This window comes from Musca domestica, unplaced genomic scaffold, assembly GCF_030504385.1.
Source record: "Musca domestica strain aabys unplaced genomic scaffold, Musca_domestica.polishedcontigs.V.1.1 117, whole genome shotgun sequence".
Classification (NCBI taxonomy): domain Eukaryota; kingdom Metazoa; phylum Arthropoda; class Insecta; order Diptera; family Muscidae; genus Musca; species Musca domestica.
In genome coordinates, this window is record NW_026712147.1 from 1,237,053 (window position 1) to 1,255,920 (window position 18,868).

General features: G+C 35.0%; 1 protein-coding gene across 2 annotated transcripts; it reads left to right on the forward strand.

Annotated features, from left to right (window-relative positions):
* The first annotated feature begins 237 nt into the window (after window positions 1–237).
* LOC101896335 (uncharacterized) lies at window positions 238–12,675 on the forward strand. Of its 2 annotated transcripts, none has more exons than XM_011293151.3 (3): window positions 238–516; window positions 11,416–11,640; window positions 11,711–12,675. In XM_011293151.3, exons 1-3 carry the CDS (start codon window positions 508–510, stop codon window positions 12,539–12,541), a joined length of 1,065 nt encoding a protein of 354 aa, XP_011291453.2. In that variant the 5' UTR covers window positions 238–507; the 3' UTR covers window positions 12,542–12,675. The 2 variants fall into 2 exon arrangements, with proteins under 2 accessions (XP_011291453.2, XP_005180983.2); XM_005180926.4 differs by having other exon boundaries at window positions 11,729–12,675.
* The last annotated feature ends 6,193 nt before the right edge of the window (window positions 12,676–18,868 follow it).

The window sequence follows — 18,868 nt, forward strand, 5'->3', positions numbered from 1 at the left end:
CGAGCACACTTGAATCAAGCCAACAACTACTGATGCTGCTGCTTCACTCACTTGCTATTAACTTGAATTATCTTCATTGAAAGACGCAAAAAATTGAAACAACACTGGTATGTTGGCTGGCTGGTTCATTCGTTGGTTACGTTGAGGTGTTTGGTCTTTGGCGTTTGTCTGGTATTAGGAAGTTGGCATAAAACCGTTGTACCCGCTGCCATAGCTTTCAGTTTCTGTAAAGACTACGTGCGGCAAACAACAAATGTGAAATTAAAAAAAGCAAATCTGATAGCTTTTGAGAAAAGACGGTAAAATACAGCCAAATTATAGGTTGTGCAAAAGAAAAGAGTAGTGAACAAAATCAAAACGGAGGCAATAAACAGATATTACGCATCAAATTACTATTGCAAAATACAGTGATAAATGAGTGAATATTTTTGATTTTTTTTTTCGAAAATTGAACCGCCGCAAAAAGGACATTTTATAAAATAATAAAAAAGAAATTACCGAAACATCATGTTGGTTGTAAGTAAAATCATTACCAGAAATATGGACTTAATAAAATCGAAATGAAAAAATTGAAAAATATTTGAAAGAACATATGTTATTAACGAGAAGTGATAAAATCATATTCTGAATTGAAATAATAATTTTTCTAACGGAGACAATACAGACAATATTACAGACATGAAAAAAAACACCTACCTGCTTAGTTTGCATTCAACTAAATAAAGAGCATTTTTTCAAGGTTTAAAAATTTTCAACCGGACTATTGCAAATAACTGACAAAACTGAAATCGAATACAAATAAAAAATGATTTAAATATTAATCAAACAATTATCATTAATTAAAAAACTTAATCAGTCTCTTGTCTCATGTTGGATAAAAATTGTCTCTAAAATAGAGTGAAAACCCCAAATAATGGTGTCAAAAATGGCACCATTTGATGCAATGAAATAACATTGACAGACATTTTAAAATATGAAGAGTTTGAAGAAAATCGGTGCAAATTTTATATTTTAGTGGAGTTTAAAATATTTAAAATTAATTTTAATACAACAACATCCCTTTTCGCACCGATATACGGCGTTCTAACAAAATCGAAAGCTTCCTTAGCTCCGCTTAAGACACATGATTTGTATTCACTCAGTCATATGGCTACAGAGGTACAGATAAAATGTGCTTTATCGAAATAACGTTTTTAGACAAAAGACCTCCTTCGAGGAAATCCGTTTAAGATATTTGGAGTAGATTTGAGTTCTGATATGGCTTCACCTTCAAAAGTTAAAAGTTAATGGAAAATAATTTACCTCTTATAAAGAGAAAGAATCATTCGATTTAGTTCAAAACCTGCAAATCATAATATTTAAATCAGCTATAACAATGGGATAATATGGGCACACTTCTTCTAAACCTACCCCCATAAAGGGTTCCAAATTTGAATAATCATAACTCTTATAAAATGGGAAATAAGTGCCTTATTGTCTATAAATTCCGCATATATAAATATTTCTACCAATTTTAGATCAGGTAGAACAGAATGAATGACTATTTCTTGTACCTTAGTATCAATATTTTAAATGAATATAACTCTTATACATTTTTTTTTTATTAAAAAATGTTTCGAAAATTAAAATACCAAGTTTAGGTTATATGAAAACTTAGACAAGTATAGACAATTATTAGCCAAAGAAAAATATTGCGAACACTAAATACCAAATTGAAGTATTTGGAGGTACCGTAATATGGGCGCTATAGAAAAACGTGAACTTATATAGAAATTTTCTGTTTTAGATCAACAAAGTTCCGATTATTGAGAGGTACCGTTATGTGGGAGCATAGATAACCACGAATGCCTTTCCTTCGCATTCGATAAATGACTTTTTATACTTAAAAGTAAAACAGTGTTGGCTTGTTTGTTCGGGATACCATAGTACTTTGTGTTGCAAAATGGTCAGGCTTAATCCCTTTATTGTTGTTTTTATAAAAACAACGTTTATTTATTAGTGGAGAACGATGGTAATGTTTACCAGGGGGTAAGGCAGGGAATACCTAGGTTTCGGAAAGAGCCACCAATCCTCATCAGTTCCCTTATTTTTTGTCTGGGATGTTCTACCCAGAAGTTATTTTAAAACTAAGTTCTATGACAAAATTTTTTTTTACCCAAGTGACGAGATCGTAAGCTCAATAGAAGAGGAACCAAAGAAGTAAATTAAACTAAAACTCTTTCGGAAAATCCTACAACCGCACTTATAAACATTTTCATCTTTCTCCGCTTGTTATGCTTTCGTTTAATATGAACGAAGTAGCATAACCATGTAAGTTGGTTTTGTCTGTTACAACAAAAACCCTCTCGTCGACCGTGCCTTGTCTATTAATAGAACAGTGATGGCTTGTTTGTTCGGGATACCATAGTATTTTGTTGTTACAAAATGGTCAACAAATTATATCGATCTTCTCGCATGTCCATCTCTCAGCCAATCCCATAATTTGTAATTACTCTACAGGTCGCAATTCTAACAGTTTGAATGGGTTCTGACCCATGACAGTTATATGGGGGCTATTAAAAGACTTGCTGCTACCTTGAATTTTCAATCCCAGGAAACTTGCAGACATAATATAAAATAAAGAAAATTTAAGACGAACAAATGTAAACAAACTTGGGATTTAATCTGATCACGAATATTAATACTTTACGATGAGTTACAATAGGGATGACAAACTTTTTATAGCCTAGACACGATATATGGTGGAGGGTTTTCAATATAAAAACCAGCTTAGAAATTGGACCCTCCGATATTCTCTTAACATCCTACAAATTTTCTCTTAACATATTTTAATATTCCAACAATATTTTTATACCCTACACCATATAGTGGTAAGGGTATTGTGCATTTGTTTGTAATATGGAGAAGGAAGCGAGATAGACCCATCTTCATAGAATCACTTTCGCATTTATTTATTTATTATCCGATTGAGATGTAATTTTGAACACAATATTTGTTTCTCCCAGGGACGAATCCTATTGAAATTGGTGTAATCGGATCAGATTAAGATATAGCTCCCATATATCTTCAACCGATTTCGGGTTAATTGTGCACCAAATAAGTCCAAATGACCTAGATTTTGGTACATCACACCAAATTCAGGCTAGAAGCAAGTAAATCAAATTTGGATTGGATTTGAAAATCGGTTCAGATATAGCTATAGCTCCCATATATATATTCCATCCGAATTTGGGTTTTAAGTCCCTCACATGCGTAATATACACTCCAGAAGAATGATATTTGGTATCTCAGATACTGCTCAAAAATACCCTTGTCAAATTGTGTCGAGATCGGTCCAGATTAGAAAATAACTTTCATATATATCTTTATCCGATATTAGGTTTATTGTACCAACAGTCACAATCTTTTGATTTCATTCATTTTTACACATTATGAAACTACTCTATAAAATCTGATCGATTTGTTGTATAGAAACATTTTAGCACACCTTCCCATACATGTGGAACCGTGAGAATCGGAAGGTGAGAATCGGTTCAGTTTTAGCTGTCATATATATGTTTCATCCAAGAACGTAATCAGGTACAGCTTAGAAATACCTATTACGCAACTTACTAGAGGTCATTTACACTATAAAAATTCCATCCGATGTAAATTTAAACTGCTTTAAAGTCGTAACATGCAATCAAGAACGACCCTAGTTGGTATGAATTACTTCAAATGAGTTTTCATTATGTTTGAATCTAAAGTGATATAATTAAATTGCAACATTCCAAATTTATGTTATGTTCTAATGTTAATTTCACAAAAATCTATTTTGAATTATGGCACTATTCTAAATGCCACTTGTCAGCCACACCACAACTCAATTGCCAAAATTTGAAATATAAATTAAACTTATTATGTCTGTTATAATGAAGTAAGCGAATGGTATCAAATGTGTGTGGAATACCATTCGAATGGGATTTAAATAAAGAGAGGAAATGAATGGCAAATAATTAGCAACTAATAACACTATATGTGTACTCGTATGAATGTACGCGTGTATACCTAAAATTAAATGTTTATGTTTGCCATGGCTTAATTTATGCCACAACGTTTGGTTTTGCTATAAAAGACAAGTCGGAGTGTAAAATTTTGAATTTCATATAATCCACTTTTCTTGTGTTGATTTTGAAAATGAAGAGAAATAATTTTACAATTTAATGGGCAGCACACACTAGTCTTGACGGTTTATGAGGGGATGAAAAAAAAAAAACAGTTTTATCAGAGTCCAAAGAGAACTACAACACCTTGAATTTTTTGTTCATTTTTGGCATTCTTTATAGTTAATTTTTGTGGAAACGGACGGGACACAGCTTCCAATAATTATAATATTGTCATTACATGTTTGTGTCATTGAGAAAAACAGATAATAACAGAAGCTTAAAAAATTGTAATCATTCATAAGCTTTACCCAAATATTTTTCTTGTTCGCCATTAGAGAGACAAAAGCTAGCTTTTAGAGCAATTTGTTTTTTGTCAATCAAATTATTTATATATGGGAAATTTAAATTTTCTTTTAAAATTCCATAAAAAAACCAAAACATTTATGAGCACATCAACGATTTCTGGTACATGGGTGAAGAAATGAAACTGGTTCCAAATCTGTTTGGATTAGCAAAATTGGTTGTTAAGTTTAAGTATGAAAGTAATATAAAATACTTATTCAATATTAATATGTACCATACAAAATATCATCAATATTTTTATACCCTCCACCATGGGTAGGAGGGTATATTAACTTTGTCATTCCGTTTGCAACACCTCTAAATATTCGTCGTAGACCCCATAAAGTATATATATTCATAATCAGCATAAAATTCTAAGACGATTTAGCGATGTCCGTCTGTCTGTCTGTCCGTCTGTCTGTCTGTCTGTCTGTCCGTCTGTCTGTCTGTTGAAATCACGATAGAGCCCACATTATTTGACGTAGACCTTTGAAATTTGGCACAAGTGTGTGTATTGTCTCTAGGATGGTTGGTATTGAAAATAAGATATATCGGTCCACGTTCTGGTATAGTCCCCATATAACGGTACCTCCCAATATTCGGTATTTTTATGATTTATGCCACACTTTTTCACGGATTTATCTGAAAATTGGTATTAGTAGGTCATGACGGGTCCCTGAGCGTGTGGCAAAACATTGCATGTATAGGTCCACGTTTTGGTATAGCCCCCATATAACGGTACCTACCGATATTCGGTATTTTGATGATTTATGCCACATTTTTTCACGGATTTGTCTGAAAATTGGTATTTGTAGGTCACAACGGGTCCCTGAGCGTGTGGCAAAACATTGCATGTATAGGTCCACGTTCTGGTATAGTCCCCATATAACGGTACCTCCCGATATTCGGTATTTTGATGATTTACGCCACATTTTTTCACTGATTTGTGTAAAAGTTGGTATTTGTGGGTCATAATGGGTCCTAGTTCGTGTGGCGAAACATTGTAATTATAGGTGCACGTGTTGGTGTAGCCCCTATATATAACGGTACCTCCCGATATTCGGCATTTTAATGTTTTTTGCCACATTTCTTCTAATGTTCTTTTACCCTAGGGTGGAGGGTATTAAAAGTTTGGCCCGGCCGAACTTAATGTTTTTTTACTTGTTTTTTTTTAATTTTTTATGTTTGACAAATTTAGTACTTTTTTTCGAATTCACAGCAAATTTTCTTATAAATTCCCTGTAGAAAACTTCGACTGTATTTGATGAAGAATAAACCCCTAAAAGATTTTTTAAGGCCGTTATATAACCTTGAGCAAAGGAACCCCAATATTTTTAGATATATTCCACAACATTTAAAATGGAGCTTAAAAAATCTATAGAAAGCTTCTAATTACTTCTATAATAATTAATTTAAACGAGTAAAGAATGTCTTAAAGTCGGACGGGCCGACTTTATGGTACCCTACACCACTTTGAATCACAATATAGAGAGCTTCACATAACAAATAAAAGAAAAAAATGAGGAATTTGTGTGAATTAAATCATACTAAATATGATTATAATAATAATTAAATAAATAAATTAAATATATGGGAGGAATATCTTCTCCTGAACCGATTTCTACTAAATTTATCAAAGCATTTGAGCCTTTTCACTTCGGGCTTGTATTAAATTGTTGGTGCACAGTTAATCTCAAATCGGCTAGATATATATGAGAGCTATATCTAAATCTGAAACGATCTCGATAAAATTTTGCAAAGGTGTTTCTGAGCTGTATTTGATATATTTCCCCCAATATCGTTACTACGGAGTCCATATTACGGCTATGCAGGGCAAATTCAACAAATCGGATGAACAATATGTGTGGGAGCTATTGCTATATCTGAACCGATTTCCACCAAATTAGACATACTGGTTTCTAGGCTCAATTTGGTCGTAAGTACCAAATTCCATCCCATTTGGGCTAATATTACACGTTTGGTGCACAATAAAAGGCAAATCGGACGAACATATATATGGGAGCTATATCCAAATATTAACCGATCTCGATAAAATTTATCAAGGGTATTTCTGAGTTATATTTGATATATTTCCCCAAATATCCTTGTTACAGAGTGCATATTACGGCTGCGGAGGACAACAATAACAAAGCGGATGTACAATGTATATGGGAGCTATATCTGTATCTGAACCAATTTCGATAAAATTTGGCATACTTATTTTCGAGTCCAATCTGGTCGTATGTGAAAAACTCGCGATATTACAAGTCCTTAGGTAAAACAAATTATTTGTGCAAAATTTAATTTAAATCGGGCAATAAATGCGACCTGAACTTTGTTAACAAAAATACATTGGTAGACAGACGGACGGATGGACGGACATGTATAAATCGACTCAGAATGTGATTCTATTCAGATCATCAAAAGGAACTATGGGTCTATTTCGTTTCTTTTGCCTATTACAAACAAATGCACACAGGCATAATACCCTTACCATCTTGTGGTGTAGGGTATAAAAATATGTTATGTTGGTCTAGTTTTTGGTGTAGTGATAACATAAGGGTAAATCACGATTTCAAGTATCTTTTTCATTGTAGTCATATTTTACATTTAATTCCGCCAACGTTTTGTATTTTAATGTCCTATTATGTAGCTACTAACAAAAAAATCAATATAGGTCCATGGTCATATTGCCCTATCGATTTGCCTAAAAATGTGTTATAAATTGAATCATTAATTTCAATAGACAATGGAAATAGTTGCTTTGCATATGATTAATTAATACGTATATACAAAATGGTTCTTTGTAAAAATGGTTGAATAGATTTTGTAGCTTTGTATTTTTATTCATTTGTAAGATATGACGAAATTGCATATATTTCGCAATGATTTAATACAAAAACTCTCAATTTTATCTCTTTTTTTCCTACTCTATTTATTTTCCTACAATCTATCAAAATTTAGTACCATTAAGTACGGTTGTTACACTTTCTGTACTTTCCAAAACCACGTAATTATAAGAACCGTATTTCTACGAATTGATTCTCATATACAATTTAAAATGTTTACTTCTATTCTTTAACATGATTCCAAATGGTACCAAATGTTTCGAATTTCGAATAACCCTTTAGATTGTCTATTCTACACAACATCAAAGACTTTAACTCCAAATTTCAGATTTCCAGATCTATTCCTTCCATAAATATCAAAGTTAATACTGTTTAGTATTTTCGCAATTCCCCGCCAAATATCAAAAAAACCGCACCAAAGATGATCTTAATGCCAAAAATCAGACTTCCAACTCAGTCCTGTACAAAAATACCAAATTTAGTACTATTTAGTGAAAATACGTACTTATATTTTCAAAACCACTGCGAAATCTCAACTCTACCCACTAACTGTGACCCAATTGCCAAATTTCAGATTTCAAGCAGTATCCCTTGAGGTAATACCAAATACCATTCGTGCACATAAGTACAAATTACGAACCCTATCTCCATATCCATTTCACAGTAATTTAAATTCCAAATTTCACGATTGCAGCTATATTGGCTCAACCAAATCCAAAACGTCCCAAATTTAGTAAACATTTCCAAAACGACCCCCATATTTCAATTCAAACTCTAAGAGTAATCTTTTTTCAAAATTTCAGAATTCCGGCTCCACCGGTTCAGCCAAATTCAAATTGTACCAAATTTAGTGCACATAAGATCAAATTTTCATAACAACCAAATTAAATTTAAGTGTTTGTTTTCTCTTTCGAGACGAGCTTAATGATCTGAAATTTGCAGTGAAAAGGAAAGCCAGATAGACACTATCACACACTCACCACTATGCGACGCGTTTCGCCGTTGGTTAAGCGGCTCATCAGGCATATTTGATGTGGATGATGGCTTACAAGGGCCGTTCTCTGGAAAGTAGTATATATTTCGAACTTATTGCAAATTAGCATATGCGAATTATACACTAGAAACTCTCCAGGTTCGACTCAAGTTCTATTGGCAGATCTTTTTCACAGCAACGTTTTGTTTTTGTAGTGATGGATTTTTTGTCCACAACAACTACATTGCTTCCAATGCATACACTTGTTTTAGTGCTGCTTTAGGAAGACGGGTTAATGGCTCTGAACGTAGAGACGGCAACTTCTAGTTGGCTGCACACAGAGGTCCGCGGTTCAAATCCCACAGCCAGGCTCGGCTGAATTTTTGAGTTTTGCCTTGTTAAGGCGAAGATCATATGTTTTATGATTTAAGTGTTTGTTTTCTCTTTCGAGACGAGCTTAATGATCTGAAATTTGCAGTGAAAAGGAAAGCCAGATAGACACTATCACACACTCACCACTATGCGACGCGTTTCGCCGTTGGTTAAGCGGCTCATCAGGCATATTTGATGTGGATGATGGCTTACAAGGGCCGTTCTCTGGAAAGTAGTATATATTTCGAACTTATTGCAAATTAGCATATGCGAATTATACACTAGAAACTCTCCAGGTTCGACTCAAGTTCTATTGGCAGATCTTTTTCACAGCAACGTTTTGTTTTTGTAGTGATGGATTTTTTGTCCACAACAACTACATTGCTTCCAATGCATACACTTGTTTTAGTGCTGCTTTAGGAAGACGGGTTAATGGCTCTGAACGTAGAGACGGCAACTTCTAGTTGGCTGCACACAGAGGTCCGCGGTTCAAATCCCACAGCCAGGCTCGGCTGAATTTTTGAGTTTTGCCTTGTTAAGGCGAAGATCATATGTTTTATGATTTAAGTGTTTGTTTTCTCTTTCGAGACGAGCTTAATGATCTGAAATTTGCAGTGAAAAGGAAAGCCAGATAGACACTATCACACACTCACCACTATGCGACGCGTTTCGCCGTTGGTTAAGCGGCTCATCAGGCATATTTGATGTGGATGATGGCTTACAAGGGCCGTTCTCTGGAAAGTAGTATATATTTCGAACTTATTGCAAATTAGCATATGCGAATTATACACTAGAAACTCTCCAGGTTCGACTCAAGTTCTATTGGCAGATCTTTTTCACAGCAACGTTTTGTTTTTGTAGTGATGGATTTTTTGTCCACAACAACTACATTGCTTCCAATGCATACACTTGTTTTAGTGCTGCTTTAGGAAGACGGGTTAATGGCTCTGAACGTAGAGACGGCAACTTCTAGTTGGCTGCACACAGAGGTCCGCGGTTCAAATCCCACAGCCAGGCTCGGCTGAATTTTTGAGTTTTGCCTTGTTAAGGCGAAGATCATATGTTTTATGATTTAAGTGTTTGTTTTCTCTTTCGAGACGAGCTTAATGATCTGAAATTTGCAGTGAAAAGGAAAGCCAGATAGACACTATCACACACTCACCACTATGCGACGCGTTTCGCCGTTGGTTAAGCGGCTCATCAGGCATATTTGATGTGGATGATGGCTTACAAGGGCCGTTCTCTGGAAAGTAGTATATATTTCGAACTTATTGCAAATTAGCATATGCGAATTATACACTAGAAACTCTCCAGGTTCGACTCAAGTTCTATTGGCAGATCTTTTTCACAGCAACGTTTTGTTTTTGTAGTGATGGATTTTTTGTCCACAACAACTACATTGCTTCCAATGCATACACTTGTTTTAGTGCTGCTTTAGGAAGACGGGTTAATGGCTCTGAACGTAGAGACGGCAACTTCTAGTTGGCTGCACACAGAGGTCCGCGGTTCAAATCCCACAGCCAGGCTCGGCTGAATTTTTGAGTTTTGCCTTGTTAAGGCGAAGATCATATGTTTTATGATTTAAGTGTTTGTTTTCTCTTTCGAGACGAGCTTAATGATCTGAAATTTGCAGTGAAAAGGAAAGCCAGATAGACACTATCACACACTCACCACTATGCGACGCGTTTCGCCGTTGGTTAAGCGGCTCATCAGGCATATTTGATGTGGATGATGGCTTACAAGGGCCGTTCTCTGGAAAGTAGTATATATTTCGAACTTATTGCAAATTAGCATATGCGAATTATACACTAGAAACTCTCCAGGTTCGACTCAAGTTCTATTGGCAGATCTTTTTCACAGCAACGTTTTGTTTTTGTAGTGATGGATTTTTTGTCCACAACAACTACATTGCTTCCAATGCATACACTTGTTTTAGTGCTGCTTTAGGAAGACGGGTTAATGGCTCTGAACGTAGAGACGGCAACTTCTAGTTGGCTGCACACAGAGGTCCGCGGTTCAAATCCCACAGCCAGGCTCGGCTGAATTTTTGAGTTTTGCCTTGTTAAGGCGAAGATCATATGTTTTATGATTTAAGTGTTTGTTTTCTCTTTCGAGACGAGCTTAATGATCTGAAATTTGCAGTGAAAAGGAAGGCCAGATAAAATGTTATATCCAAATTCCAGGATTCCAACTCTACAGGTTCTCCCAAAACGTAAATTGTACAAAATTTAGTTTACATACCACAATTCTACAATGCAATAGTAATCTTATTTTAAAATTTCAGCATTCCACATCTATCTAACATCTAACCAAAACTTAAATTGTACCAAAATTAGAACAAGTTAGTAGACATAAATACGAATTTCTAAGACTACCTACGTACCTCAGACCCACAATGCAATAGTAATCTTATTTCCAAATTGCGGTATTCCAACTCTATAGATTCTCCCAAATCATAAATTGTACAAAATTAAGTATTAGTACTTTTCATACACTTATAGTAAGAATTTCCGAAAACCCATTGGTTATTGGTGATCCTCATTCCAAATTTAAGAGTTCTAGCTTTTCTAGTTCATCAAATACAAAGGTTACCATATTTAGTGCCTTTTTGGTATTTTCGTACCATTCTAGTACGAATTTCTAAAAACTCTTCGGAATTCTAACTTGTTCTAATCTCAGTGTTAAATCTTCTTTAAAACCTACTTACATTTTTCCTTTTTTCATTTAATTTTAGTTTTCACTATTGTTTGCCCTGGTATGGGCAACAACAAATATAGAAGTTCAAGGGCAATCCTATTCAAGAAGTTATTTAAATTCTGGAGTAACACCCACTTCACATTATTATCACCATCAAAGCAGCGGCTTTGTTCCATTGACATATAAAAGCGACTTGATACATGAAGAAACCAAACATAGATCCTCCAAGTATTCAAAGAAACCTTATAAAAGCTATAGTTCGGTGAGTTTTTAAGATTTTTTTATTCATAACTTTTCCATACAAAGCATGCTATTTTATAAAAATAATTTAGAATTCATATTACTTTCAGGACGAAGACGATACCTCTTCGGAACGTTATACGTCGGATGTGTATTCAAACGAGGCCAGACATCCTTATTTGGGCAAGGATCATGACAGTCGAGAATATACAATTGGTACACACATCAGAGTACAACATCCCATAAGTGTGCCGAAAAAAATCAAATCTGTTTCCCATCCCACAAAGAGTAGTAAATACTCAACCATATCCAATGCCGGCGGAAGTTATTCTCTTGACAACTCTCAGGAACAACGTGCCGCACCGGAATATTTTACAAGTGCAGTTAAAAAACAGAAGTTCTCCAAACTCTACGATCCCGATCCATTCCATGTCATTGCACCACCAAAATCTACAGTTGCTTCTCATATTAACCACCATTCAACGCCAAGCTATGATGTTTACGAGCCACACATAGATTCCTATGAAAACTCTGATATTCCCCTAAAATCGCTGAAATCAAATCAACGTGATCGTTTCAATGGCGTTGCATCGAAAAAGCAAATCGAACAGTATTTGGAGGATCAGGAGAAACTTCTGGATGAAGCCTTAAAATTACAATTGCTGAGCAGTCCGAAATTCCAAAAACTTTTGAAGTCGACCGAAAAAGAACATTTCCACAAAGAAGTTGACTTTGAGGATGAATATGTAGCCAATGCCCCGCCACCATATCGTGAACAATTTCCCAAACCAGCTGCCTTGCCTCCAAGTGGAAAGAGATCTCGTCGTCGTCCTCCAACATCAGAATTCAGTCGCCCACACAAGACGTTAGTTCTTTCCAAACCCAATCGGAAATATCGTCAGGCGTACGTCATCGAAGTTTAGGCAGCAGAATTTTGTTTTTGTTTTTTCATTTGTATATGACTAATTATTCTTCATTTAGAACTAAGTATAATTTATAATGCATGTAGTTAAGATTATTAGTTTAGTAGATTTGTGAACCGTACTTCGTGGTATTAATGTTAGTGTTCTTTTGTTTCAATAAATAAACAATTTGAAATAAGATTTATACTAATTGGAATGTAATTGGAGGATGAAAATGATAATACAATTATTACATATATACTTATTTCTTTGACGTAGTAATGTTATTTATTTACACTAATGTTATTTTTTTACACTCACCCTTATATCTAAGGTTGTATGTATCATTTGATAGGCCAGCATGTGACTCCTCCAAATAATGGGTGTACACTCTAGGAATGAGATATCGGCAATATCGGTCCATCGGTCCATGTGACACCTCACCCACAAAATGAAAAAACCCAAAAAAAAACACAAAACAAGTTAAAAAGTATCAGTCGGTATTGCCGCCAGAGATATACCCTCAGCCTATGTTCGATTATCTAAATATATTTTGACTATTGTTAAGGTTATTCAAACGTTTGACCCTCTATGGAGCAGATCCCGAAGGAATGGGTCAATATTGCCCATTTCCTATTTCGACAGATGTGCCAAGTCTAAACGGAATCGGATGTTAATTTGGCGATTTATGAGCTTCATGGGTACTCAAAATTTCAATATTTTGTGGGGGAGGTACTTGATGGAGTGGACCGATATTGTCCATTTTCACACCTGTCCTAGCACTGACGCAAATATTAGGATTCGCAAAGTCGGAGCTAATTCGGATTAGCCTTTCTCTTTCTGTGCAAAAAATTTTTTTTTTTTGAAAATTTCGACCTTTTGTGGGGGAGGTACCAGAAGGAGTGGGCCGATATTGTTCATCTTAACACAAGACCTTGGGTTAATATAAATATTGGGATGTGTGAAATTTGAAGACAGTCGGACTCTTACATAACATTTTATGAGAGTTGTAATTATTCAAAATTTTGACCATTTGTGGGGGAGGTACTTGATGGAGTGGACCAATATTGTCCATTTCAACACCTGCCCTAGCACTGACGCAAATATTAGGATTTGCAAAGTTGGAGCAAATTCGGATTATCCTTTCCCTTCCTGTGCAAAAAATATATTTTTTGAAAATTTCGACCTTTTGTGAGGCAGGTACCAGAAGGAGTGGACCGATATTGCCCATCTCCGAACTCGATCTAAGTTTGACAAAAATATTACGTTGTAGCCAATTTGGACCAAATCGAATACTTCCTTCGAGAGTTATCGTGCGCACCAGCCAGACAGACAGACAGACGGACGGACGGACGGACGGACATCGCTAGATCGACTCCAAATGTTCTGAAACGGATTTGAAAACGGATAGGGTCTAAAACCGTTATTTCGACTAGGCACGTTTTGGCCGTATCAAATGATATATACCCTCTGTAGCCATATGGCTGAGGGTATAAAAAGGTCAAAAGTCGGGCGTGGCCCCATACCACTATGTACAGGGTGAGATGACTGCATCCAACTTCAGACTGCTGCCGTTTCAACGCCACTCGTCCGACAGCTGTTAAAATTATTCCAGTGACAACTCATTATATTGAATTTTGCTGAGAAATTTCCAGAGGAAAAGTTATTCGTGATGGAATTCAAGCGTGATAGTGTAATTTCTTTATATTTGGCTGGAAAACCACAAGTGGCTATCGTTAGAGCACTCCAGCATATAAATGTGAATAATTCTTTTGTGTTTCGTACCATCGCTTGTTACCGTAATGCTGCTAGCATAGCCCGACGTAAAGGAAGTGGACGGAAGATAACAGCAGCATCAGCAGAAATGGTTCGAAAAGTAAAGAAGCGACTTAATCGAAACCCGCGTCGCAGTGGCCGAAAAATAGCTCGTGAACTGAACATATCGCAATATTCCATTCGGCAAATATTGAAAAATGAGCTCGGGGTAAAGCCATTGAAATTTCAAAAAGTACAAGAACTTACACCACAACATATAGAAAATAGACTCAAAACAGCTAAAGAGTTGCTTCGCTTGGCCGAAATTTTGATTGGGCCAAAATTTGTAACACCGCGATATATTGGTCCTAGACCCACGATCTGGCAATATGTGTCCGCCCTTCTGTCCATGGGCAAAAGTGTGGCATTTTTGATTGTCAACAAAAAAAATTAGCGGGTAAAATGGATCAAAACTTTTTTGCAAAATTGTTCTGAAAAACTATCACAACAAAAGAGAGCTTAAAGATAGGGCAAATGTTACCGATCAAAAACGAAAGTTATCATTTTTCATTATTTCTTACAAAAAGAATTTGATAGGCCCGCACTCATATAGCCTCTGTTTGCTCGTTATTGGTAGAATATGAATAATATTAACATACTAAGAATATATCTTGCAATGTGATCGTCTACATACAGAACCAATTCGTATACAGGATATACATACCTATGTACTTTATAAGGTTTAAACCACCGGTTTTGCTTGAATTGCATTCTCACCACCATCTAGTAAAAGTCCAGATTTTGTTAATAAACCTTCGTTCATAAGATTTCTTTGCAAATTGAATTTCATCAATATGTCGCAAAATTTTTGAATGTGTGTCGACAATATGACGATGCGGAACTCGAGGTATTGTAAATGTTGCGCAATGATATGCTATGGCTGGAAATTTACAATTAAGAATTTCGTTAATTTTAGCCTTTATTTTAAAATGTTTTGCCTCTTTTCTTTATTTGAGAATTCCAATTCAAAAAAATATTCAAATTTTTAAAAATCTAAAAATACATATTGTCAAAAGTGAAAGTTTAATATCATTGTAAAAATAATATAATATACATAGCAAATGCCAGCTACTTCGTCAGCGAAAAGTCCGCTTTAACAATTTAGATTCGTTCCATAAAACTCAAAATGCATAATTTGTTTATTTTGACAAACACTAAGGAGGTAGAACAGCTTCGTAAAACTGCAGAAATACAACTTTGAGGCTGTGCGCACTTTCTGTCAGACTGCTGTCATTTTTAAGCCACTCGTCCGACAGCTGTTAAAATTATTCCAGTGACTATATAATGTTTACAAACGTACCAAAGCCTTTTGGTGAGAATTTTCCAGAAGTGGACGGAAGAAAACAGCAAAATCAGCAGAAATGGTTCGAAAAGTAAAGAAGCGACTTGATCGAAACCCGCGTCGCAGTGGCCGATAAATGGCTTGTGAGCTGAATTGCAAAATTTTCCTTTCCATTCGGCTAATATTGAAAAATGAGCTCAGGGTAAAGCCATTGAAATTCCAAAAACTGCAAGAACTTACACCGCAACAGAAAGAAAATTGACTCAAAAGAACTGAAGAGTTGCTTCGCTTAGCCGAATGGGTTGAACTGCCGAATTTGGTTTTCTCCGATGAGAAAACATTCGTTGTCCAGCAGTTTGTAAACAAGCAAAATTATCGTGTGTACTTGCCAAAAAGGTCATCTGAAAATGTGCACTTTCGTTTGGCCACCAGAACTCAATCGCCGGACATTGCGATGGTGTGGGCCGCCATAACAGCCGATGATCGCTCGTATTAATCGAGCACAAATTCCGAATTTTGTAAAGTAAGGTTGGCACTAAAAAATTACAAAGTGTCGATCATCTCAAATAAGCGCTTCGCCGGGAATAGGACAAAATACCGCAGAGCAACATTCGAGCAAGGCGTGAGGGTTTCATTGGTCGTGTAATCAGTTGGGAGCTCTACCTTACCTTTTTATTGTAACATGCATCGTACCATAGCTCAATAAGAAATTTTGCTCAACTTCAAAGAAACTAGAAAAATGCAACTCTGTGACGGAGTCTTATAGCGTCAAATAGGCTTTTAAATATGCAATAGTTGTTTTTATAAAAAACAATGTTTACCAGAGGGTAAGGCACGGAATGCAATGCACGATTTCGGAAAGCGACGCCAATCCTCAGTCAGTTCTCTTGTGTTTCTTCTGGGAGTTATTTCAAAATAACTCCTATGACAAAAACTTTTTTAACCCAAGTGACGAGATTGTAAGCTCAATAAAATAGGAACCAAAGAATTAAACTAAAATTCTTTTGGAAAGTCTTCCTAATATTACAACTACATTTATCAACATTTTCATCTCTCTCCACTTGTTCTGCTTTCGTTTACCTGAACGAAATAGCATAACCATATATGTTGACACCAACTTATAACCAGACCTAAAACCAACAGTTATCGTATTATAAAAATTCAGCTCTATCCCTTCATCCAATACCAAATTTAATTTAATTTAAATCTTTACGACAATAGTGCGCATTTCCAAACCAAATATAAAATTTCAGAATTTTATATATATCCCTTCAACCAAGACTAAATTCAATACCATTCAGCATTTATCGTACAATTTTAGTAAACATTTCCAAAACCACCTCCATGTGTCCAAGCTGCATATGAACAACGGCCGTAATATCAAATTTCTGATTTCAAGCACCATCTGTTCAAACAAATTCCAAATTGTACCATACATAGTAATATTAAGTACTTTTCGTACACTTGCGGGACACATTTGCAAAATCGCCTTTTTATCACAAACCTACTATCAACAGGGAAACCACCAACATTTGAAAATTCCTAAACCAAACTGTTTTAAACTTAGTACCATTTAGTAACGTTCGTACACTTAGTACATAGTTTCAAAACCATCTTCATATATCAAACTTATTTTCCAACCTTGATTCTCGTATTAAATTTCAATTTTTTAACTCTATCTATTCAGATAGAACCAAATGAAGTGTTTCACGTACAAACAAACAACTTTTGTCAAACTCATATTAAAATGTACAAAAAAGTATTAAATATTCTCCGAAATTCGATTTGCATTCTCAAATTTGGCTAATAGTTATTTCTGATATGGAAGCATCGAAAATGGATGTTCGTATGGAAATTTGTACTAAAACTTTTTTAAACAGTAATTTCGAATATGGATAACAACGGACCGATATGTGAGATGAGAGAAAAAGTTTTGAGATATTCAGATTAAACGGTTTTAAATATAATATTTTCGTTTGATGTTAATTCTCTACATTTTGTCACATAAGAAGTTGATAATCATTCGACTATTACCTACTTAATCCATATATGTTTCTTTTGTTTTCGTAAATCCGTTCACAAGTGATTTGAGTATGCGTTTGGTAAATACAGTAAAAAATCTTAAGGCTCTAACATGATATAAGCATTCAGGTAACTGCATCGACATAGTTGCTGGGACAATGAACTGTCAAAGCTAGTTTGGAATCAAAAGTTTTGAATGAACAACTATTCAAATTTGTAAAAATTGCATATCATAACAACCACCGATTAGCGCCGTATAGGAAAACATATATAAATCTACGTATTTTTGAAAAAAAAAAATTTGGTTATTCTCAAAAACAATAAAATCCGTTAAAAATTCTGTAAAAATCTTAAAAATACCCATTGTAGCAGTTATATTAGGATCTATACAACGACATGGACATGCATTTTTTTATAAGCCACTACAATATATAAATGTAAAACTTAAAAAAAAGTGAATAATCAGGCATGTCACAGAATGTAAAATCGTTCAAGAGTGAAAATGAAAACGGTTTTAGCTTCTCTAAAAAACGGAAAACGCAAAAATTTTGCGTTTTGATATCACTTTCAAAAAGCAGGGTGAAATTGAAATGTTTAGTGATTTTAACGTAAAAAATAAACAGAAGACACATACATTTAACAGAAAATATTGTATTAACCAAATTCTCTTAGAATGAACATGTTTTTGGAATTTATTTTACAAAAAATCTATTATTTTTCTAATCCATGATGAAAACGCAAAAAAATATGCAGAAATGAACGGCAGACTTGTATTGTTGAATTATTGCCATATGTGCTGAAGAAGAAGGTGTAGAAATGTACAACTGACAGATCAAAAAGCAAGAAAGGGGAAAAACAAAAAAACAATTAATTGTTTGGTTTGAGACAGAGCGCTTCAGTCAATCGGGCAAGTTCCGTCAATGCATCCTACAATTCCTGGAATTTCATAATTTTCAAAAAAGTACAATTTCGACTTTCTTTTTTCTTCGGAAGACATTCTTAATTTGATCCAATGTGGACAAATTTCAGCTTCAATTGCATTAATAACTCTCCACATAATTGTAGAAACTGTACTTCTCCCAAGGCTTAGCTCCACATCTCTACCTATAACTCCTTGAAATGCACCTGTAGCCAAAAACCTAAGCGTTGTTGCAAGCTGGATAATAGCCGGTATATTGGAACGTTTGAGGTGGGGAGAAATTTTTTCCAAAACTAAAACAAAAGCTTTT

What these genes read in the sequence shown, in the direction of transcription:
- LOC101896335 (XM_011293151.3), top strand. An exon ending in CTTATAAAAGCTATAGTTCG is followed by an intron (nt 11,641 to 11,710) that starts GTGAGTTTTTAA and finishes AAAATAATTTAG; the next exon opens with AATTCATATTACTTTCAGGA.